The sequence below is a fragment of the Ciconia boyciana genome, chromosome 27 (assembly GCF_034638445.1).
Source record: "Ciconia boyciana chromosome 27, ASM3463844v1, whole genome shotgun sequence".
Classification (NCBI taxonomy): Eukaryota; Metazoa; Chordata; class Aves; order Ciconiiformes; family Ciconiidae; genus Ciconia; species Ciconia boyciana.
Window position 1 is genome coordinate 777,594 of NC_132960.1, and position 23,823 is coordinate 801,416.

General features: G+C 49.0%; 1 protein-coding gene across 2 annotated transcripts in view; it reads right to left on the minus strand.

Moving 5' to 3' along the window:
- The window catches only part of SPATS2 (spermatogenesis associated serine rich 2), a 31,201-nt gene that overhangs the window by 1,328 nt on the left and 6,050 nt on the right, over nucleotides 1-23,823 (minus strand). Inside the window, exons 2-12 of one of the 2 annotated variants that reach the window (XM_072847258.1) lie at nucleotides 21,021-21,332; nucleotides 13,042-13,121; nucleotides 12,652-12,760; nucleotides 11,668-11,717; nucleotides 10,269-10,527; nucleotides 9,810-10,019; nucleotides 8,529-8,664; nucleotides 3,014-3,072; nucleotides 2,195-2,304; nucleotides 649-751; nucleotides 11-216 (exon numbers count right to left, since the gene is read on the minus strand). In XM_072847258.1, coding sequence (XP_072703359.1) covers nucleotides 11-216; nucleotides 649-751; nucleotides 2,195-2,304; nucleotides 3,014-3,072; nucleotides 8,529-8,664; nucleotides 9,810-10,019; nucleotides 10,269-10,527; nucleotides 11,668-11,717; nucleotides 12,652-12,760; nucleotides 13,042-13,121; nucleotides 21,021-21,045 — 1,347 coding nt within the window. In that variant the 5' untranslated portion in view covers nucleotides 21,046-21,332. Of the gene's footprint in view, nucleotides 1-10; nucleotides 217-648; nucleotides 752-2,194; nucleotides 2,305-3,013; nucleotides 3,073-8,528; nucleotides 8,665-9,809; nucleotides 10,023-10,268; nucleotides 10,528-11,667; nucleotides 11,718-12,651; nucleotides 12,761-13,041; nucleotides 13,122-21,020; nucleotides 21,333-23,823 lie in introns of both variants that reach the window. The other variant, XM_072847257.1, reaches the window with a different exon arrangement.

Here is a 23,823-nt window from a genome sequence, read left to right on the forward strand (position 1 = left end):
GTGCGGTTACCTCTCGCGAAGGCTGGGGAGGGCGGCCGGCGGCGTTCCCCGCGGCTGCCTCCGCTGAGGACGAGGGCTTCTTGCTGGCGGTAAGGCTTGCGGCAGAGGCACAGGCGGGGGCGGAGGGAGCAGAGGTCTCGCTGGGAGCGCTCAGGGACGCGGCCGTGACAGAGCTGCACCGCAATCGGGTGGAGTAGCTGTTCTTTGGATGGGAAACTGGAAGAGAAATACCCCAAAATCCGTGTCGTGCAGGTGGGACCCAGACCGTTCACCCTCCGGCCTCTGGACCCTGCCAGCTACGGCGCTGCCGGGGCGGAGGCGGCTCACGACCGGAGCCAAAGGCTCGAAGGGACAGCAGAGCTTTTTCTGGCAGGGTGAAGGTTTGGTCGTGTGAACGGTACGAGGGCTCGAGAGCGAAGGGAACGGGCACAGACCCCTCTTGCCGAGGGAGGAGCGTCCGCAGCAGCAGCAAGGGGAGGGCTGGCTCCTCCGTCCACTGCCCAGAGAAAACCAAACATCCCCAAAGCAGACCGCTCCCAGTCTCGCCGCCGTCAAGTTTTGGGGCACAGGTGAAGGGTTTTGGTGATGGCGGGGCTAGCAAAGGGGTGACCGACACCTCGGCTCCTCCCTGACTCCCATCCAGCTCACCTTGCCCGAATGAGGCGATGCTCTTCTTCAGCGCGTCGAGGTCGCACGTGAACCGCGCCACCCTGCCCAGGTCCTCGTCGTACTTCCGTTCGCTCACAAAGTGCTTCACCGAAAAGGCAAAACGCGCAGGTTAATTCAGTCCGTGCACTGAATTACGGGGCACAGGAAGAGAAAATGGAGGTGAAAGCCTCCCCTTTTGGCCCAGGAATGAGTAGCCGAGTTGGGTGCTGCTTGATAAACATCTTGATGATTTAGCAGATGGCTACGACGACTTCGGGAAATAGAAAACCAGATTTTTTTCAGCGCCGTTTCCACCCATGCACAAACAGCCTTCCCCAGGCTCCAGCAGCCAAGCCGTAGGTTAACTCAATCCGACAGCAGCTCCAGTCTGCCCGTCTCTGGTCTGTGAAATCAGCACAGCCCAGGTCTCCGGACGCTCACAGGGGCAACCGGTTTCTCAGCTGCACTAATCCTGCTACGGGGGTGAGCAGTTTTAGTTTTCAGACCAGAGTTTAATGGATGCAACTTTGCACTGACCTCTTGCGGCAGGAGCCGGCGTGCTGGAGAGCAGAAGTGTTTTACGGAATATAAAAGTCATTCACGCGCAGCAGGCAGGCTCTCCCGATTTCGGGGGAAAGGCAGAGGTCAGCCTGCGCCAGCGGGAGGTTTTCACAACTGCTCTGAGCACAAAGCTGCGGCCGTGGCTCGTTCCCTGCTCTCTGCCGGTTCACAATGGCTGAAAGTTGGGCTGCGCACACCGGGGTTAATGTCTGGACGATGGTTTGTTGGCTGAAGTCAGTATTTTACAAACCAAATATTTTAAATTAAGGTGTCCCGTATCCCGCGGCGTGGCTGCGGACAGCAGCGTGCAGAGCACCGGCGGTGAATTTGAGAACTACGGACGCAAGGAAAGCCTTGCACGCAACACAAAACTGCGTTCGGAAGTGTCAGAAGCCCAGGAGGTTACAAAAAAGCGTACCACCGTTGAGAACTGCTAGGATTAATAGCCTTGCTTAGCGCTAGAAGCTAAAGTAGTTGAAGCCTTAGGCTGCAAGAGCGTTCCGAGAGTAAACTTTCTGATAAAACTCACGCTGCAAAACACAGAACTCGTTGAATCCAGCAGATACGAGCGGAATGAAGAGGATAAGGACAAAGGAAACAATTCCGAGAGAATGAGGTCACTTCAGAAGGCCAGCCCAGCGACCAAGAAAACCAGTGAGAAATCAAGAGACCAGAATTAAGGGATTGGACTGGGGGATCGGGTGCTGGGCGGTACGGGTATAACTGGGGTGTGCGATCTGGGGTAGGGGTCCCTCCTCGGAGGCACCCAGCTCGAGCTGCTCTGCACGTCGGGTAAATAAACAGCTCATTTACTCAGCGGATTGGCAACTCGTCTTCTTCGAGCAGGAACCTAGAGCCGGGCCCTGTTGAGCTGGCACCCGCCTAATTCCTACCGTGAGCTATGTGGCGGGTGCGTAATTCCTGCAACGCCGCATTTCGGTGAGAGCAGGACTAGGCTGGATTAGACAGAAGCGGAAAAGCTCACCTTTATGTCGGCTCTGAGCTCAACCAGCTGCTCCTCCGACATTCGCACTGCCACATCAGTCATCTTCTTCAGGGCCTCTGCCTTCTTCTGGCGGCTGACCAGAATTTCCACTGCAAAACAGACCGCGGCTTAGGCAGCGCCGAGACCGAACCAGCCCACCCAGAGTTAAACAACCCCAGCCCCGGCACACAGCACCTTATTGGTAAGCAACAGGTTCCCCCGAGCGTCCCCCCCGGACAGCTCTGCGCCAGCTGCACAGCAGCCCCGGCCGCTCCCCCCGCAGCCATTTACATCTCCAGACACAGAGCGAACCCGAGCTGTAAGCTGACTCGACGAGGGGCACGACACGCAGCTTTGGTAGCGGCTTTGCCGCTCTCCCCAGGCTAACCGCTCCCTTGCCACCCCCTAAACAGCGGGGCTCGGCGCTGCCGGTGTGGGTGTCCCCGTGGATCACTTCCCACCCGCGCCAGGTGAGCTGAGAGCGCCCTTCCCGGCTCCCCAGGAATGCCGAGATTTTCAGGAACGGCCTCCCGTGGAGGAGTGCGGTTTACATCCCATCCTCTAAGGAGGGCACAGAGCAACGGCCTCGAAGAGGACGGGTGCTGTCAACCGCGTCAGCAGCAAACATAACCTAGTCACAATATATACTGCTAACTCCAGCTATAGGGCAAGTTCTGTTTGGGTACAGAGCCACGTGTTTAGGAACAAAGCGAAGAGGAGGTAGGTCACAGAAATCTGCTTTAGGGGGGCTGTCTCTTCGGAGTGCAGCAACACCCACAGCTCTTCAGGTGGGCACGCGGTAGAAAGAGAGAGTCTTACTTGCTTCTGCTTTCACTTTGTCCATTTCAGCCAGCAACGCCACCTCGCGATCCATAAGGCTGGGAGGGAAAAAAAAAAAAAAATACAGAAAAAGGGATGAGATTTAGTATTAAACAAAGAGGACAACAAAATTCTACCACAAGAGCAGCGGCGGGAAGGTTTCCAGGCGTGCCGGCCAGCGGGGAGAGACCGACAGATGGCGGCAGGAGGCCGCCGTGCCGCGCACCGGGAACCGGCTTTTGTTCTGGAAGCCCAAGAGTTGCGTGCAGGCTTCGCTGGCGTTGCAACTTGCTCAGGCTTGGGTCAGCGCGGAGCACGGCGCGGCGTTCCTGACAACCCGCTGGGTACGTGGTCACCTTACTCCGATAAAGTCGGAGCCACTTGGCAAGGGGAGAGGGAACGGCAGCTGTGGTGTTGGGGGAAGCTGCACTCCGCTGGACTTTATCACCATAGAAAACTAGGGCACGATGTTTAAAAGAGTCACTCAAAACACAAAACTAACGAGCAGTGGGGCAGGATGAGGAGGCACAACAGCAGGAGCAGGACGCCGGGCCTTCGGGCACCCGTCCCCTCCAAGGCAGCCCCTCAGGTGCCGGGTTGTGAAGCAATGCTTCACCCTTATGCCCTCTTTAGCTTACTTAAGCCTACCAAATTGGCCCACCAACCCAGAAACCTGGGTTCCGGTGCTCTGTCCCGCTTCTCGGGAGGCACGTACCCTGCTGATCCCCACAGGGCTGCAGGACCCACGCGAGAGCATGCACGCCCTTCCACAGGGCGCAGCAGGGACAAGGACGTGACCTCCTGCCAGTCGGCAGGTCACCCGGAGCCAACACAGGTCCACGATCCGGGAGTCCCTTACGGTCTGAGGATTTTTTGGTCACGGAGGGAACACCTGAGTGGGTCACAGCGAAGCATCTCCGCTCGCCAGGAGGCTCCGGCGTGCCTCAAGTGCGTCTGTGCCGTGAGACTGTGATTCCCCCGGGCATCACGGCGGCAGTCTTTACGCAAGAACTGCACGGCTACTGCCTGGCCAAATTTAGCAAATTCAGGCTATGGAGCACCCTCCGGTAAGGCAGAGCACCCAGGGAGCCCCCCATAACCGCTGCCCACAGGCTGTGCACAGAGGGCTCTCACCCCCGGAGATGTGCACACCGAGTAACTCGGGTTACAACGGAAGCCGGAGAGGAAATCCCAGTCCTCCCATTCTGGACAGGGGCAGGTACTGGTCACAGCTCTGTTCCTGGCCGTAAGGAATCCAGACCCTTGCAGACACTCTCCCTTGCAAATGCTTCTTTTGTGCTTCGCTCTAGGCTACGCCTCCACCGCCCTCAGCCTGCACGGCTGCAGCTCACCTTCGTTCAGCTGCTGCCAGCGGCTTGAACGCGTTCGACATCCAGCCTATTAATAGGGTTCATTTCAGCTTCTGCTTTCTAAATATAAAAGCAGAGTCTTCCTCTCACGTGTTAGCTGTATGACACTGGCAGCACAGACGCTAAACGGTACTCAGATATCAGCGGTGCGCAGGGTCAGCCCTTCAACGCTGACCACACGCTTTTTTAGTGAGAAAGGTTTGCTTGAAAATAGGAAGAATATTTATTTTAGCGACCATCTGAAAGGGAAACCACAGAGCATCTGAAATGCAAACTCAAACCATCGCTCCTGCTCCTCTGCATGTCAGAGAGGGCTGAGGCAAGATCAATTTAAACAATTCCCTCTGAACAGCAGCTTTGACATTTGGCTTCTTCTGTTGATTTATCGCTCTGTCCATCTGCCTTTTCAGGGCAGGAATTGTTTCTGCTCGTAGCACAGCAGGGGCCTGATCCAGGTCAGGCACTCTCAGCCCAACTGCGCAAATACAACGACGCGTGTCAGAAGCTACGCTAATAAGACTTCACCTTGTTTCCAGCCATCCCCAGAGCGGTTCAACCTGGCTCTGCCAACACCGATGGGCAGCGTAAAGGGAGATACCCCAGCTGCCTTCTGCCCAGAGCCACGTCAGCGGCAGGAATCCCCCAGAGCTCAGAGAGATACGGGTGTGAACGCGGCCTTAATGATTAATTCGAGTGCAGGAACAGCCTCGTGGCTCTCGTGCTGCAGAACTCGGTCATGCTACACCTTACCCCAACGCCTCCTCCCTGAACACACAGGCACACGCCCAGCTCCTGCAGAGCCAACACCCGCTTTATATGGGCCATTTTGGGCTTTCTCCACCAGGCTGCAGGCACACAGGCACGCACCTTGGCACAGATCACAGCTTGCGTCTCTTTGTAATTTAATTTACTCAGCAGAGCTCAGCTGGAGTCCTTTACCCAATTTTACAGTTGGGCTGGCTGAGGAACAGAGGTCAAGTGGCTTTGCCCGAGGTTTGCGTGATGAGTGACTCTGATCAGACCCCACTGCTCCTCCATCCTGCACGGCTTCTCGGCAAACAAACTCGCCTCCCTTCCGCCGGATCCGCTCAGAAACACACCTGCCTTCCTCGACTGCTCTGTCCTGGGCCAAGATCCCATGCAGGACAGAGAGCGCATCTGCCCCTGCCAGAAGGACTGGGCTTTAAGAAAGGACATTAAAGAAGTGCACAAGGAAGAAAAAGGGGAAGCAGATAACTGCTGAAGATGAAATAACACTGAACACATGGTTGTGACCAGCCCTTAGAGAAGATGCCCTCCTCAGCTGCAAGCCAGCTCGGTCCAGCAGTGCCTGCAGGACATTGTCTGTCCGTGAAAGACAAGAGCTGTTTGCACAAGCACGCTACGGGTTTTGGGGTCAGTTTTCCTTGGGGCTGAAACACAACGATCTCAAAGATTGACTGCAATCGAAGGCGGCTGGAAGCACGCCTGGCAGGAGGAAGCAAGGGCGATCTGCGGCGCAAGGCGCCCAGCAGGGACCTCAGCAGTGAGAAACCTCAAACCCTGCCCCGCACCCACCTCAGCTCACGGCGCTGAAGCTGAACTTCCCCGCACCACTCACAAAGGCTCAGGGTTGGGTTTTTTTCCCCTGATGTGCTACTTTCCCTGTCAGCAGATAGAAAAATATTCAGGAAATTAAGGACTATGAGGATTCCCTAGCTCAGGTTACCCGATCATGTCCAGCCCAGAGGAGCAAATCCTCTCCAAATAGGAAGCCAAAGCAGCTACTGCTACATCTGCTACTCAAACAGGACGGATTTCAGAGATTGAGATAGGCATGACCCCAGCATTAGAGTCTCCTTCTTCACCCTCACCTACCTACAGACCACAGATCTAACATAAGCATGTTGTCTAGCTTATATGATGGTTAAGATGAAGTTGAAGAATTCTAGGAAGCCTCCCTGGTTAAAAGCACATCCGAAGGGCAGCCCTGACAGGCAGAAGTTAAACCAGTCCAAGCTTTGGTACCTCAATATCCTATTTCAGTTGAACAAACCTGCTTTTAAACCAGGTTTTCCTTTGGTAGAAAGCCAACTGGAGAGGCAGTTCAGCAAGAGGATTTAACTATCGGATCCTGCCTTGTGCCACAGGATTTAAAAACACACTCATTATTCTCTGGGTCATGGAGGGAGTTAGAAAAACAAAAACAAACAAGAAAAAAAACGTGAAGGTACAATTTACACCTCAGCTCACCAGCAACTGCATCACTTTCGGGAAAAGGAAAGTGAATCTTTTTCTGCGGAGCCAAATGGCCCCGGCTGCAGAGTCACCGCTTATCGACTGCACAGACCTGGCATCCTGCTGGGCAGCTCTTTCGCTTGGCATTTGTTGAAGGAGGTTCCCGATGGCCCCGTTCCAGGCAGGCACTCGCCTCCCCACTCACGGAACCGCACGTCCTGCTTCACCCGCTGCCGGCTCAGCTTATCGGAGCAATGCTGCGGGACTGGACTTGAGTCTTTAACCTTTCCGAACGTGACGCAAGTGTTTTATAGATGGTAACGTAAGTCAAAGGGCGAGGAATTACTTATACAGAACCAGACGCGTTAGCCAAAAGAATGACATTTTCCATACCAGGGAGAGGCTTTTACAGATGTTGTAAGCGTACAGAGAGGCAGACAAAAAACTGAACAACAAAAACCCACTGTATGCAGTGATAATATTGAATCAGTAGACAAAGCCACTAACAAAGTAAGAAATAATATTCCTAAAAACATCCTTGAGTTAGGGCTACAAATCCCTCCGCTATTGACAAGGTGAATCCCCGTACATCGCAGCTTTTCCAAAAGACAGGAGGTGTTGGGAGCTCCACGTCCGGCTTCGGCTTGGAGACCACAACCCTTAGCAGGAAAACGCAGGTCAGGGCACACGGAGACCTTTAACCCTACCCCTCCGGTTTGGTCTAGTCTCCTCAGGTAAGTTTACAAGTCATCTATAAACATTTTTGTCAGTATTTTTAGCACACGCCAAATTTAAATACAGGACAGCATTCCACTTACTTGAGGAGAGCACTTCCTGGTTCAACACAAGTACGAGCACAAGAAAAAGTCCACGCTGAACAACAAAATTTGCTGAAAGGCTTCAGAATACAGCTCTCTGCATCACTATCGCTAAATACTCTTGCCTTTGAGGCCACATGCAGTTTTCAGACACAGACAGCTTTTGACACCGATTTGCAAGTCTGCCACATATCTACTTTAATCCTTCAATGCGATAGCAGCATTTTAGTTACTTGTCAAATGTTACTCACTTCAGGCAAGGAGAACTCTCTGTGCAGTTTCTTAGGAATATTTCTTTACCAAAAGCAATCATATTTGTATAACCAAGAAGAACAATTTCTCAGTAATAGATTCAATCAGCCAAGACAGCGAGTGTATCTGATGTGAGGCCTTTCGGAATATAATCTTAAAGCACTTATCCAAACCAATAAAGGTGTTCATTAAAAAAAAGACCCAATTACACTCGTAGGGAACATCATGCACAGTATTAAAAGCCTGGCTTAAAACGGGGGAAGCAATACTGCACAGGATGATCTTTGATGTGTACTTATACCTTCAAAAGGATCCCTCTCTTCCATGTTATATTCAACCATAACTGGAAGATTTCAAATATGAATGTTTGTTTCTAAAAGACACCTCCTACCACCCCCTGAGCGCCCAGCAGTTCTCCTGCCAGCACAGCTGACGTTAGTACCTAACCAACAGGACGTTATCTGGCGAGCTCCTCATATCACCTGCGTCTAAAATGACTTTATGATGGTCAGGACAACTGTCTTGAACTGCGGCCCCGTGTCTGTACATGAAAGACCCTGATGGACACACCAAAGCCTCGAGCAGCCTACTGACATCCCACCGCACGTGTGGGACGACAGGCGAACGCAGGCCTTGCAAAGCTGCCCACGGAGGCGGCTTCTAAAAACGTCAGAGTACGGGACTTTAGACTCCAGTTTATTCTTTACGACATGCTGACCTCCCAGACGCTGAAGGACAGTGCTTGGGCGGTAGGGCAAACACAAGCAAGTCATTAACCTGAATGGAAGGCTGAAGTCTTATTCCAAATGTATTGGTCTTAAGCCTTAACACCTGGATCTGTCCCTACATTTAACTTACCTACTCTGCAGTTCAGCAAAGACCTGCTTCATCTTCTTAATGGAAGCATCCATTTCCTCCTTCACCACAACCCGGTATCGAGCCAGTGAAACGGTGCAGCGCTGGAGATCCTTCACTGATTTTTCAATATTAGAACCTACCAAGAGACAGAGTGAACTCAAACAGCCATGTCAATCACACTGCTAAATCCTCCCAGCAGGGATAAATCTAAAGATGGCTTTCCCTCTTATTTTAAAACTACACACTGCTTGGTTTTAAATTTTTCTTCCCCATTACAAAGGCACTAGGTTCAGCAGGGACAGTTTGAGAGATTTTCTTATTGGGGAAAGTGTTCCCAAGGCTTGTAGAATTTCCTTCTGTGGGCAGGGATGTCCCCACACATTTTCAAATACATGAGAGAAATCAAATGCATCTCTGAGTTGCTTTTGTGCTAGGGACTAGAGACAAGTGAAATGCGGTCTACTCCAAAGACCAACACGCCATATCACTAAATGATATGAAATGATTGTTTGCCTGGGGAAGGGAATTATCTCGGAAACTAGAATTAAGGCTATTTCCTCAAATGAGGAGCCGAAAGGATTGGTTATCGCTGCCAAGGTTAGTCCCTGCTCGCCAGCAGGGTGCATCGCCTTGCCCACACCCTCTGGAGGTCGCTGGAGTGCAGTTGCCCCCTGCCAAGCGACATTAACAACCGCTCCTTACAGCTTTCCCGTGCACGGAGGTGAACTACCACCACCTCACCTCCCTAAGCTAAGTACAATAACCGCCATCACAATCGGGGTCTCCGAGGTCCCTCCTGTCCACACTCGTTATCCTAAGAACTCAGCTGTGGAGAAAGCACATGAAAGAGGGAAAAAAAAAAAAATCCCGTAGAAGGAGGCTGTCACTTCTTGTAACAGGGCTGGTCCGAACTTCTGGCCTTTCAACAAATTCTCACAAAAGATGAGAAACAACCTAAAGGCTCTGTGATGGAGCACACAGAAGAATGGGCTAAACGTATGCAGCGAGACTGGCTGCTTCCTCCCCTGCTTCTCTCACACATATGGGTTTGCCGCTCCAGGCACTACATCTAAACTGCTGTCAAGATTCCTGCTGTGCATAGGGGAGAGGAGGAGTAGAGTGCAAGTTACTGGCCAGATAATAAGCAGCGTGTTAGCTTGCATTAAAATCAAAGTCCAGTATGCCTCACCACTGTGTCTGTCAGGGACACCGCAGAAGAGGTGGTGAGAATTTGGCCAGCAGCTCCGACATCGGAGAGCGCGCAGACCCTCAGGGCCTTACCTAGCTTCTTGTTTGCAGGTGAAACTGAAACATCTTCCAGCCGCGTTACAGACAGGGACGCAGGAGTTGAATTGTTCGCTGTTGATCTGGACAGAGACCTGCTAGCGCTCCTCTGCTCAGGCCGCTGTCTAAGAGACGAAGGGCTCTGGGAAGGATGCATGATGAGCGATTTTGTGTCAAAGTCTGCTATTCCATTCTCTAGTTCAGGCACTGCTGTAGAAAAGCACACTCGTTTAAAGGGGAACTCGAAGAGGACAGCAGAACACTGACCGCCTCTTTACCATAACAAGCAAAAAAATCAGAAATCAAGGTGAGCCGCTCTTTCCTGAAGAGCCATCCAAACCAATCAGTATTCAAAGCCGACCCAAAACGAAGAAGGAACACAAAACAGCAGGAGGCAGCTCTTCTGCTTTTTAAACACTCGGTGCCCATCTCCTGCGCTACTTTATAGAGACTAACCTGTTCTATCAGGCATGTCTGGTGCAGCAGACTCGCAATCCTCCAGCTCTCTGGCATCAATTGAAAGTGCATCCAAACCTTCGCTGAGCGAGTCCACAGACTCCGTGTCGTGGGCACAACCGTTGACATGGAAACCGTTAATTCCACCCTTCTCCAAGTTTGCCGACTGCTCCTCTTCAGTGGACACCAATTTACCGGGGTCTGGGAGGCCAGGGCTCGATTCAGCTTGCGGTTTCGGTTTGGTTTTCTTTTTCTTGTTCTAAGGATTAGGTATCCACGCCACAAAGAGGGGGAAAAAAAAAATGTTAAGCCTAATTCCTGAAGGGAAAATTAAGCTTATGCTTACTGGCTGAAAGTAGCCGAATTAAATGCTTTTTCAGCCAGCCTGACTGTTGATCCTATTAACAGTAGGAGGGATTTATTCAACAATGAGGACAGATATAGTGGCATTAATGAGGCACGAATACATTATCCTCTCCTATGGTGTGCCAACAAGAGCAATGCACCAATTATCAGATGAAGGCTGCATAACTGATGGGAAACACCAGAGAGGTTTGTGGCCGTACCCCACAGCACCGGCCGGCTCGCTTCTGGGGGTGCTCACTGCTCTGCAAGACCTCACTCCGATAAAACTTCCCTCACTTCCCAACACAGGGCTATTCAGTCACATTTTTCCCCCCTCTCCGTTTCATTCTGGTGCTTTTCATGTATTCATAGGAGTCCTTTTGAATAATTATGATTTTATTCTTGTCCTGGTGGATTTAGATATTATAATATCAAGCACTGAAACTTTGCAAATCTTTATTTAACCCTTTCACAGAGGTCTGAGCAAACTAGGCAAAACACTTGAGAAAGCTTATGTGACAGAGAAATATATTTCCACAGAGCTCTGCATTAAACGCAACTGTTCAGCTCCAAAGGTTACCGATGAAAAATGGAACAGCATGACTATCTGAACAGTGAATTACAGAGCTCTGTTGAAATAAATGGACCTGATAAAAGATTTACTTCAGTGTGGGGCTGTGTGTGCAGATTAGGGGTTCTGTAGAGGGTCAGCAGAATAAAAAAGCGATTGCAAGGACAGAAAGTCTAGAACCCTTTTTCAGAAGCTATCTCGGACACAATGTGTCTGACAAGTAAATTAAATGCAAATGTGGCGAGAAGATGACGTTTACAACTTGCACTGAAGTTATCCTGTAAACCATTGCCCTGAACAGCGAGGCACCTGATAACCTAGTGATTACCTCCGTGCATCAGGTCTGCTAACATCAATATGCACGTTTGCTCTTCGGTTTCTCTTCCCACCTAAATCATGAGGAATGCCTACTTGTTCTCTGTAGTCTAAATCCTCAAAATAAAAAGATAAATGCCTCAGCAAAGTATATTTAAAAAGCGTTACCTTTTTTTTGCCTGTTACAGTCCATTCTTTCAGTACTTCACTGGCATTGCCTGAAAAAAAAAAATGCAGCAATGAGCAATGGAGGAGGCATCCACTCCAGTTCTTTGCCGGTCATGTGGAAGTGCCTCCATACCTGGAGCCAGCTGTGACACTTCCTGCAGCTAGGTTTCAATTCTCTTAGTTGGTGTAATAAAAGGATCGGTTTCATTTTTGCTTTGGGAACACACTGGTGAACGGGACTACTCCCTTACGCCACAGTGCCAGCTCTTTCCAGGAAAAAAAAAAGAAAAAAAAAAATCTTCTCTTTGGCTCTGTCATACTAAAGGTTTAGGTCCTTGGAACCCTGCTGGAGCATGTTCTGAACTCAAAGGTTGCGTTCAGGTCAGATATCTGCTGGCCTTCTCTCCCCAGAGACACTGACTGTGTCAGGATGCCCTCAGTCTGAGGAATAGCTGTCATACCTTCTGTAGGCCAGAGGCAAAGCGCAGTTGTCAGCGATGGCCAGCACGGAAATAAGAGCTGCAAAGTGACAGGCACTGTCACCAGCAACAGCCTGTTTTTCCAAGGTCAGAAAACCCATCTAATGCAGCATGCCAGCCAGACCCAAGAGAAGATTTGTGAGCCAGGTTTCAAAGCACAAACAGCAACTATCGAAGCTGAAGGCATTCCCATTTTGTACACATGACCAAGAGTTTCTGTAATTGAGTATCAAACCTCCTTTATCAAATGCTTATCCCTGCCTTGACCCCTAGTTGAACAAACACCAACTAAAACTTGGGAAGAGAATCATCCGTTAGTTATCTTTGGGGATAGAGTCTGTACTTGGATGGGCTGAGAAGCTACGTGAGCTTCTGGTACCTGGTGTACTTACTGCACACAGCCCTTTCTGCACAAAGACTATTGCTGCTTCAGAAGTAGGTCCGTAAACCTGGCACGTACGAGTTACGAAGCCACAAACCCCGCCAAGAAACCAGCAGCAGTTACCTTCCATAAATGCTTGCACTGTTTTGTCCACGCAGTTGTCAAAATGCTGCAGCACAAGGACAATCTCATTGTTGCTCCTGTTGGGGACTATTGCACGCACCGCGCTGATCTAGAGAGAAGAAAACAGGGTAACATGTACACCATTTGCTTTAACCCACACGGAGCCTACAGCAACCCTCCTGCGAGCAGTCTAAAAACCGTCAACGATGACTCCCTTATAAAACTTCAATGTGCCAGGACAATTTAGCCTGAATAAAATTTTGCTTTTGACAGAGCTGCAGTTAGCTCCCAGACAGAAACATATTTCATCTCAGAGAGGAGATGAAGATACAGCGTTCAGGAGCTCTTCCACGGCACGTGGTGAGTTAAAGTCTCAGAAGACACATTTACCTTCTCCTTCATGTTTTCAAAGGTTCCTCCTTGGGCCATCACAGTATTGGACTGCACATCAAAAATAAACCCAGACGGATCTGCGAAGACAAAGGAGAGGGAAGCTCTCTTCTGAACAACAGGCACCGAGAGACATTTAGAAAGAGACGAAGCAAGAGGTCAGCTCCAAGTTGTTACTTTGCCAAGGAGAAAATTGAAATCCTACAAATGTACGGTGTTTGCTGGCGAATTCTGTCATACACTTGGCAGAGGGTTATCAGCTGCTGAGAGTAAAAGGGATGATATCCCAGCCTTGTTTAAGGACCAGATTCTGTTTAGCCAGGTAACCCCAGTTGAATCTGGTTTGCCAGTGCCCCCCACTGAACTCAAGAAGCCGATTCACACCTCAGCTCTGGGTCAGTTTAAACCAACCACCCGTGGATCAAAACCGCAGGCCAAAAAACACAAGCCCCAACAGGGCTGGTGCGAAACAGAAGATTGCTGAAGCAGACCAGACCAGTACCGCTCCCCCATTTCCATATTAATCTTTTACTGAGCCCAGCAATAAAGAGTTAACAAAAGCGCTAGAGCCTTCCAGCAGTGTGGTTAACAATTTCCTCCACCTGGAGATACAAATGGCAAGCAGACTGATAAATGGGTTTGACGATCCAGCAGCTTGTGTTCCCTGCCAGCTATAATCTCTAAGGTAATGCTTATATGTTCCAAAAGAGACCCATAATCGAGACAGCCATCACCAACAGGTTTGCTCCCTGCCAGCGAGCAAAGGTCACATAAATCTGCAGGCCCTACCATTTCACCGAGAGATCTTACGAGTGCCTGGTATCACAAATTCAGGCTCGATTTTCCTGCCAAAGGTCTGAGCAGGCTAAATTTTCATGTTTGCTAAAGAAAAGGGATATAGCTGTCCATAGATGTGTTTTACCATGACAGAACATACTTCAAAACGGTATTTTAGCCACATTTGGTCTCAGGAAGAACACGTGTCGCTGGGCAGGGGCCGACGGCAGGACCCCAGAGGTTTTCAGCACTCCTATTCTGCATCACCCCCCCCTTCCCGGGGAGTTCACACGCACGTGCAAAGCCACAGGCAGATTTCCTAGGAGGGCATTTGCTTGCGTGCGCTTTGATGCCTCGAGCCCTGCGTGCAGTCAGGGAAGTACCAGACCACCGGTTCTTCTGCAAAGCTTCTCAGCTGCTGCTGCCCAGTGGCTTTGGGGACCGCCTGGGGGAAGGGACACTTTCAGCAGGCCAGGGTGCTCTGCGGGGACGCTCGCTCGGTCACTGCCCTTTCTGCTTCAGCTCAGCTGATACTCCATGCTGCTGATTCACGTTCTTTCCCTCACCTCCTCTAAATAACTCGTACACAATTTTGAGACACACCATTGACTTCCGCGGTTCCCAGACATTGATGTAGCATTTAAACTGAGATGCCTCCAAATACAGTGACAGAATTGTGAACATGATGGAAAGGTCAGCCTCTTATTAAGGCTACAGATGAACGGTTAAATTCTTCCTCGCACCGTCCTTACCCGTTTCAGCCCCATGAGCAAGATTTTCTCAAGTTTCCCAAGCTCACAGAAGTTCAAGTTACCAACTTGCTAGTCCTTAATCTTGTAAATGGCTTTCAGACTCCCATCACCGAGTGAGAATTAGCAATCTTTTTTCAAAATCTTCATTGCAGAACAGCCACCAAGGACCCAGGTGCCAGGAAAGATGAAGTTCAGCTCCCCCATGCAGCACATTTTCAGCTACTCAATCCCATCCCTTTCCCACATCTCCATTTGCGCTTGGTCTTACAAGGGGCTGAGCTTGTCGGCACCTCGCTCCGAGCCGCTTCTCCAGCTTCCAGTCGCTTCGCTACGGCCCAAGTCCTCCTGGTGTTAAAACGTTTATCATGCAAAAATTATGCAACAGAGACTACGCCGTATACATTTGATATTGCCCTTGAGCACTCCCAAGCATCATTAAAAGGGCTGCTGGCACTCAGGTCTCTTGTGACAGCGGGTATTTGCAAGAAGGGACAGAATTTAAAATGCTCACGCCAGCGTGGACAGAAGTCCGACAGCCGCCAGTGACTTCAGGAGTTTGGAATTAACATCCTTGTGGGAAAGGAAAGCTTCTTCCCAAAGCCAGGGCTCCGACTATGCATGTCATGTCTGACATGACGAGTCAGTCAGACACGCAGATTGATCTCTGTTGCATTAAAATATACACCATGGAGTGCTACCCTGTTGATTTGATGTGATAAACCCCAGAGACGATGCCAACGGCCTTAATTGCTTCTCTGTTCATAACTGCATCCTCCAGAAAAATGAGGTGGTAAGAAATCATTCATCCCCAATCATTTACTTTGGTGTTTCAGTGCTATTTATTGGACTAATAACACGGGATCTCTTAAATAGCAACACTAATGATGCCAGGAAGAATCCACCCTACCAAATATCAATCTGCTCCTCCCGTAACTCCGCTAATTAGTCCTTTCTGTAGGAAACACGTGCAAGAATTAAAACTACAGACCTAACAAACTCTGCTCTGCTTGCTGGGATACACGAAATAAAACAGCTTCACACCCAACACCTAGAGGAAGTCAAAACAGGGCCACAATTTCCCCCTCAAGCCCCAAGTCAAGCCGAGCCGAGTCCTGGCTCACTCTGGAGCCACGGCAGGCAGTCATTTCATAAGGAGGCACAGAAAAGAAATAAAACCACCAGCCTGACAGCTACACAGACTTTGTCCCAACCAGCGTCACAGAGCACACTTTACGAAAGCGTACAGCGAGATTACATGTATGCATTTAGCTCCTCCGGACCCATCTGGCACTTCATCCCCGCCACACCCCCGTGCCAGCTCACGGAAAGTTTGCACAGTAAAATAGTGTATGAAACTAAAAAAAAAAAAAAAATCTTGCTCCAAAGGCCGGGTTCACCCTCCTGCCCCAGCCAGGACACTCGCAGGCAGATGGCTTTGGGGAACCGGACAGCATATACACTTGAAGTGCTATGCAATCAAGATTCAGTTAAACCGTGAAACATTTATAGACTCTGTGGCTTTTCAGGTCAACGGTAACCGCACCGGCTCTCCCAGGGATAGCGCGGGAGACCTCAGCTAATGTGAAATAAAAAGCTCTGGAAGAAATGCCACCTCGCTGCTCGCTCAGAGCATCTCCAATTTGCTCTAATTACAAGCATCTTCAGCAACCCCTGCGTTGTGAGAATCGGGAGATGTCTGTGCCCAGGGCCGCAGAGGTGACTGGACAGGAATTAATGCATCTTCCCAGGACAGAGTAAAGAAGCCAGAATATCATTATTCTATCAGGCTGTGCTTGCAGTCATACCAAAGTACCCACAAATACAGAGGGGAACAAAAAAAAACAACAAAAAAATCAGGATTTCCAAAAAAGCGCTACATAAGAGATTACATCCGTGGGAGCTTTCTGTGGTTTCAGGGCTCCCAGGGCCTCAGGCGTTGCACTTGGAGCAAACAGACCACCACAGGCTGCATTTCACATCTCTCACGTGTCGCGCTCTTCCTTACAAATTACATCAACACATACTGCTATTTTTTCCTTGTAAGAACAGTTCTTGCTAACAGGCAACAGAGGTACCAATGCTAAGCTCTCTCCTCACGAATTAGAGAGAAGTAAGGACTAAACTGGGGTTAGAATCAATATTCCTGGGTTTGCTGCTGTCGAGACAACCTTTCACTGACATCAGAAAAAAACAGCTAGAAACACTAACTTTCTCCATGATCCAAGGGGAAGAACATCACCACCACACACCACCCTAAGCCCTCCCTTCCCTGAAATACATGAAGATATTTGAGCGGGTCTGTTGGGTTACTAAGCTGTGCTCGCTCAATTTCTGTCCCTGCTTGCGCGTTCAAATTTGGGGCTTGGTACCTCAATCAGCTGTTGTGGAAACTATTTTAATGCCCCAAGGACAGCCCTGTGATATTCCTGCAGCGCACAGCCAGCCCATGGAGGCGGCAGCTGCGCTTCAGAGTCTTGTCTCAACAAGAAATCCCACTTTCTTGCTTATTTTCTCAAACAGATTTCAAGGGGCCAAGCACGCAACACCGTCTTCTTGGTCCAAACCTGATACAGGAAAGTGATCGGTTCACCGGGGTGTAATTACAAAAAAAAAACTTGCTGTGCTTCAGATAGAATATGGCTACGCAGGCAAGAGATGGACTCGCGATTCAAAGAATTCATTCTGAGGTGAGCAAATTAAACCTTCCAGACATCCGATCTCAGAAGCATCTGATCAGCTGGATGGCTGCTGGATGGCAGCGGAAGAGTTAGCCCTTGTATCAACGCAGGATACCTTCCCAATGTAAGGCCATATTCATTTAAGGGCTTGGAAGAGGGGAAAAAAGTAAATTAAATATGGAATAAAAATTAACTTATTGCAAATCAACTAAAATATGCCCAAAGTTGTGCTGCTAAAACTGGGTATTTCTGCCTGATACAAAAAGCGGGTATTTTTGCCACAAAGGCAGGGACTCGTACGGACACAGCTCTCCCAAGCACCCGTCCTGCTTCCCAGGGCCGGGGAAGCACTTGGAGCGCAGGTCCAACTGCCCCCACAGCGTCACCGAGCTGGCCTAGCCGAGGCAGGCACGCTGCCATTTCCCGGCCACTGCCACAGCTGCAGTTTTGCCCCGCGCTCCGCCTTCTGCTTTGGACACACAAGCAGTGGAGCAAGGCAGTCGGCTTTCAGTGGAGCTAAGGCAGCGAAGCCAAACCGAGAGCCATTAAGGTAATTCAGACTGCAGGACACTGTCTTCTCCCTCCCATCTAATTTCCATCTACACATAAAAAATGAGAAATTAAATTAAACCTGCGCATTTCCAGAGCATCACACTCAGCAGAGTGATGCAGCTGGAGTTCCCGTGAATTCCCCACATCACCTGCATCCTCGTACCGCACCCGAGCTCACTCACAAGCCAGGATCCCATTTACCAGGTTACAGAACACAGGCTCAATATTTGCCTTTGTGCGTTTTCAACATAACTCACAGCAAGTGCTGCCTTGCAGAGTAACTCCGCAACCTCCCGGTTTGCCGATTCTACCAGAAGTTATCCGGACACAGACTGAGCAAATAGCTTGCAACCACCCCGCGCAGCAAAGCCTGGTTTCTGCAGAGCCCTATCTTCTGCTCGACTGATGTGTTGTTAAACAAAGTACGAGCTTAAAATGAAATTTCTCCCACATTGGGGGTTTTTGTAAAGGCTCTGGTGCGCAGGCTCCCTGCTGCTTAACACCGCTCCAGCTGAAACCCTCCCTTCCCAGTGACTGATACCAAAGACCTTTCGCCTTTACCAAATTCACGTAGGACAGTTTTCCATCAATTGAAATGGCTCCTTGATGTATCCAGATGAGTAGGAACCCAAATGCTGTTTTATTCAGGAACCTGGCATGCCTAAAACTGTGGCTGATGTCCGATGGAAACAAGATTTATGTGATTGCTTTGTATCCTGGGGTCACCAGTCATTCCTGAGCCTGGTGGCTGCTTTCACTCAAATCAATTAATCGAGTCGGAAGGGGGGGATGAGAGGGAGTGCACATGCTTCGTGTTGGGGGAAAAACAGAAACACTAAGAATCCAAGACCACTTCAGACAGCAGCAAACCAACAAACCTACTAGACTCCGGGGAAGTATTTATTTAGAGATCTGGCATCACTGAGACTACCTTTCCTTCAAATTTCCGAACTATCCCTTACAGAATATACTACAGCCGAAATGAGCCATCCGGTATAACCCAGACACGGACCTGCATGTGGATGCACGCATTCGGATTTTGAATGGGGATAATTACATGACTGGTTTAGAGATTGAGCGGTTTTCTCCTCAGCATAGATCTTTTGAGTAAAGAGTTATTTACAGCCAGCAATATTCCGGAGTAGAACATGATTCTGTGCCCAAACTTTGCATATACATTTTCACAAGACTTAAAAATACCCTTCTGAATAGCTCAGATGTTCACTCTGTTCTGTGGCACTTCTAAGAAGAAGAAACAGGTGGGCTTCTGATTCGGTTTCGAGACTGCTGCATTATTAAAAATAGGTCTGTCTCATTCCCTACCTCTCGACACTTCTCACCAGCCCTTTGTTACGCTGCAAAGGGGTTTCGTTTTGCTTTCAGAAAGGAAGAGAAACTGAAAAGACATTCCTTACCTGGCCAAGGTACACTCCTTTACAGAGAACTGGAAAATATTTGTTGACTACATTAACATTCTAGAGCAGCAGAAAAGTGGTAATTGAAAATTCAATCACAGCCCAAACAGGACAGGGCACAGCCAGAAGAGTCTGCAGCTTTAACTCTCACCTTCCCTTATGTCCACATTGCCGCTGCAACGCGGACTGGAGATGAGCCTGCTTAACAAAGCAGGGCATATTTTATATCCCCGGTGGCGGAGCGAATTAAAGCCTACTCTGCATTCCTGCTCGGTGTCAAATATTTATGTCCAAGATCCCTTTACTCTTCTTTAGGAACCCAATACATGCCAGCACTTCCCAGCGGGTTCTCTCTCTGACACACTCTGCCGAACAACACCGAGAGCAGCAATTGTGCCGGCGCTCTCCTTCGGCTGGGGATTTGCCAAACCCCTGAATTCCCTCAGAGTAACAGCTCCCCATGTTTTCCCCCAGTTGTCTCCTACAGATTTTTTCTCTTGCCGTTCCCCTACCTAGACCCGTTAATTCTCTTCTGCTGTTTCAAAGAGTGTTTTTCTCTCCACATGTACTCAGCAACAACGATTGCTGGGCTCCGTTTCCAGCATCCGAGAGAAGTCAATTTCTTAATGACTTGTACTGAGGCTTCCAAGAGCACAGATACAAATACAGCGTTTTAAAAATCACTCAAAAATTATCCTATACAATAATTTCCATAACTGTTACTAATTGCTTTGAATCATGTATGGATCTAGCTGTCAAAGGATGGCTGGGTTCCTCAGGTAGAGACGGTTTCTATGCCAAAGCTGCTAGGAAAAAAAAAAAAAAAATCTACAGAGAACAAAAGCTCTTCTCTTGAGGTAGAGGACATGAATTGTCAAACCCATTCGCCTTAAATTATTAATTAGTAGTCAGTTCAAATAAAAAGAGAACCGTAACCCTCAACCCCCCTCCTCCCCCCACCACACACACACTTTGGAATTAATGTTTCACATGCGACAAATAAGATCCCTCACTGAAATAAGCTGCTTGACGCCAGAACAGCTTTGCCACTTAACATGCGATGGCAGAAAAAGGAAAACCAGCCTGCGCATTTGAAGACAAAGCAAGGGAAAAAGCCACTCACAAACTTGCTCGTTGCCCTTCTGTACCTATCTCAAAGGAAAAAGATTTAAATAGGTCTAGTGTGAATCGCAATCCCAAGAGGCGAGGACCTGAGGTGAGCCATCCCACCTCGACTCGATGGCTCGTTTCTTGGCATTCCTGGCAAGCAGTCGCCACAGGCAGCACAAGCAAGTCCAACACAGAAGCCTGCCCTGAAACCCCGGCGTCCACGGGGCACTCAAGAGGGTGGACAAGGGCCGCCTCGGGAACAAGACTAAGTTTTGGTCGAGGTAATTCCATCAGAGACCACTCACATTCATCCTGGCCATGCCCAGTGAGGGGAAGTCATGCACCAACTGGGGACCTCAGTAAAATAAAAGAGTTTGGCTCCGTAACTCTTCAACTACTAAACAGTATTTTTTTTCTCCTGCTGTCTGACTGTGAAAGTGAGGCAGTATGAACATTATACAGGAACTCGTGAAATCAGAACTGTCCAGCCCGACAACTGAAATGCTACTAAAAATGTCACGAAACCCAACAGGTTATACGATGTCTCTAAGATAGTGACAATAAGCTGTCAAGTGACACCAGCAGCCTTGAACAGAGTATAGCAAAAGCAATTAACCCCTTTCCTAATTGATAACTTTGGAATCAATAGTGCTGTTTATTGGCATTTGATTATATCACATTCACGTGCATCTTACCTTTTGTATTTTGCTTTTTAGACATCTCAGCGTGTTTGCTCTAATGTCCAGCTATACAGGAGGGGAAAAAACAGAGTCCTCGCCCTTGAGCGACGTAGCTGGCAGTTGCAATTCACACACCGCCTTGTATCAATACGGGAAACGGCAGATATCTGGTTTGGGATGGCAAAATCCCAGCTGCGAGGCCAAACGGGGTCTGGAGTTGTCAGAAATCTGCTGACAGGCCAGCAGAGCACTACAGCTCCTTCCTCTGAAAAGCAACTTCTTGTCACCAAGCCTGACTGCAGCAGTCGGTATCGGTCTTTTCAGGTTCTGAAAAAGAAAGAAGGAAAAAAAAAAAAAGGGAAATAAGAAAATTGCTACTCTACTAACCAAAGCATACCTCGAGTCTCCCGGCTTGTCAGAGCTGCCTCGCTCAGGCTTTTTAAGAGTAAAATTTGTATTTTGTTTAAAGGTATGGTGAAACAACTAGCCACAAAAAAAGCAACATTAAATATAAAGCAACAAGATCCCTACAGACGTGGTACAGTTTCAACAGGCTTAATTCAAAGCCACTGTAAGAAAGACACTGTCACTTAAGCATGCAAGCAGTAGAACCAGGGAGGTTTAGAACCCACCATAAAAACCACATTGACACAAATGCCAGCATTTACGGACGCAAGAGCCATCAGACAAAGCGGACCCAGAGCGTGGTTCCTACGCTCGGTGACACCACTCAGGACAGCGCGAACTCTCGGATCTCTCGTGTGTTAATGTAACCGGCATCCCAGGGAAGGCAAAATTCACTTTGCTGCCAGCACCCAAAAGCATACAAATTTTAAACGCTTTCTCTGCCGTATTTCACCAGAGCACGAAACGCAAGCCTCCCCTAGCGAGGCGGTGCAGGGGCAGCTCTGCGTGGCATTACGTACGTGTATTTTCCTTGTGCTCCCGGCGCTCCTGATTTAAGGAGCCAGGGAAAGCAGGGGCGGCAGGCACCACATCAAGTACGATGACAGGTTAAACAAAGAACAACAGGATACACAAGGTAAGGAAACAATGGAGACCTCTCTGCCACGGCAAACCCGCCTAACCCCAAGGAAGGATCTGGCCCCCGTTACAAAACCTCAAAGCCGTATTCACAATGGAGCGGGAAAAACACAAAAATCGCCATTTCGGTATGTAAAACGCAGGTAACTGAAGACACAAAATAAACATCAGGAGACCTTGTACATTTTAGCAAAACCCACACGCTCATGAAAATGAAATGACAGCACTGAGAAACACGCATCTAATTTGCTCCAGAAATAATCAGAAGTTCAACTCCCGTCCACCCCGATCAGGATTATTTTTTAGGGATATGGTTTACACGTCTGAGGAATGCAGCAACGCTCCTGCAACACAAGAACCGGTGACGCTGCCTCAGGGTTCATCCACAGGGTCCTAACGAGCCTGTTTTGATTTAAAAATAGACCTTTTCTATCATCAGAATTTTCCTTTATTAGCTACACAGGAGTTCAAAACTTATTTCTATCCAGTGACGCTAGCAATCTAAATGTGAGACAGAGTCAACGCTCGCTGTCTGCACCAAAAAGGCTGTGCAAGAGAATTTTTTACCTGCAAACAGAGTCCCAAAACGAGAGGTGGTTACAAACTCCTGCCTCGCCGCCTTCAGCTCTCCGAATTAAATGCCTTCATTCATTTTGATGCCTCGAGGCACTAAATACCACCTCATAAAAATGGTGGCAGTTGAAACTCTGCTCAAAAATACAGAAGCTGGAGAATTTAGCAAAGGATTAGGCTGCCGTATCGGGATGCAAGCGGCCCCCGAGCTCGACGCCGGGAGACTGCCGGCAGGTCTGCGAGCTCTGAGCTCCGCCGGCCGCGATGTGCTTTGGTTTGCACGATTACACCCGAGTTTCACTTCCCTGCCTGACTGCTTTGTGTCCGCGACCAGGAAACGCTCTGCAGGCAGCGCAGCCGCCCAGCTGCCGGGAACCTCCCGTACCTCCCGTGATTCTACGATAACGTTGGGTTGCGGAGAAGGAAAGTGCTCACGCACTGACCTATGATACCAGAGCTCAATGCCTTCGGTATATATTTCTGAGAGTTTTAAAAACAAACAAAGAAAAGACAAACCCGCAACTGTGCTTTAGAGTCGTTTTTGTAATTTCATTTTTTAAATACAGACGAGCACGCTTGAATCCGGAGGGAGCGTGGAAATACACAGGTACTGACAAAAGCCTGTAACATCAGGCTTGAGAGTACTTCATGTGAACTCCCTCAAGTTGTCTCAAACTTAATTCGTGAAACAAAGGAACACTTAAAAACTGCCTCTGCGTGTACATCCCCGAACAGCAAATAACTGCAAGAACACTTCGTTCAGACAAAGTCTAGAAACAAGCTGTAAAAAACAAAAGTTGCCAGCAAAGAAGTTGTCAGGAAATCTCAAAAAGCCTGAAAAACACTCTGCCTTATCACCCAAGAAATATAGTTTTACCCACTTCAAAGGAGAAAAATAAACAGTAATTAAGTCACGGGCTGGGGGGGAACAAGCAACATACAACAGGTTCTGAATTACTCTTTGGCAAGCTAAATTCTAAGCACAAAAGTAATAAAATAATGGGCTGGAAACAAAACCCCACTGATACATCTGATGAGCATAAAATGGCAAATCTTTACTCCTTGATGACGCAATTAATATTTCATCCGCTATACCCCGTGGTAAGAATCTAGAGCCAGACAATCAAAAGCAGCTCCGGCTCACGTCAGAATCGGGGTTCAGGCTGCTGCGTGACCTGCCTTTAACTCGGTGTCTCTCACA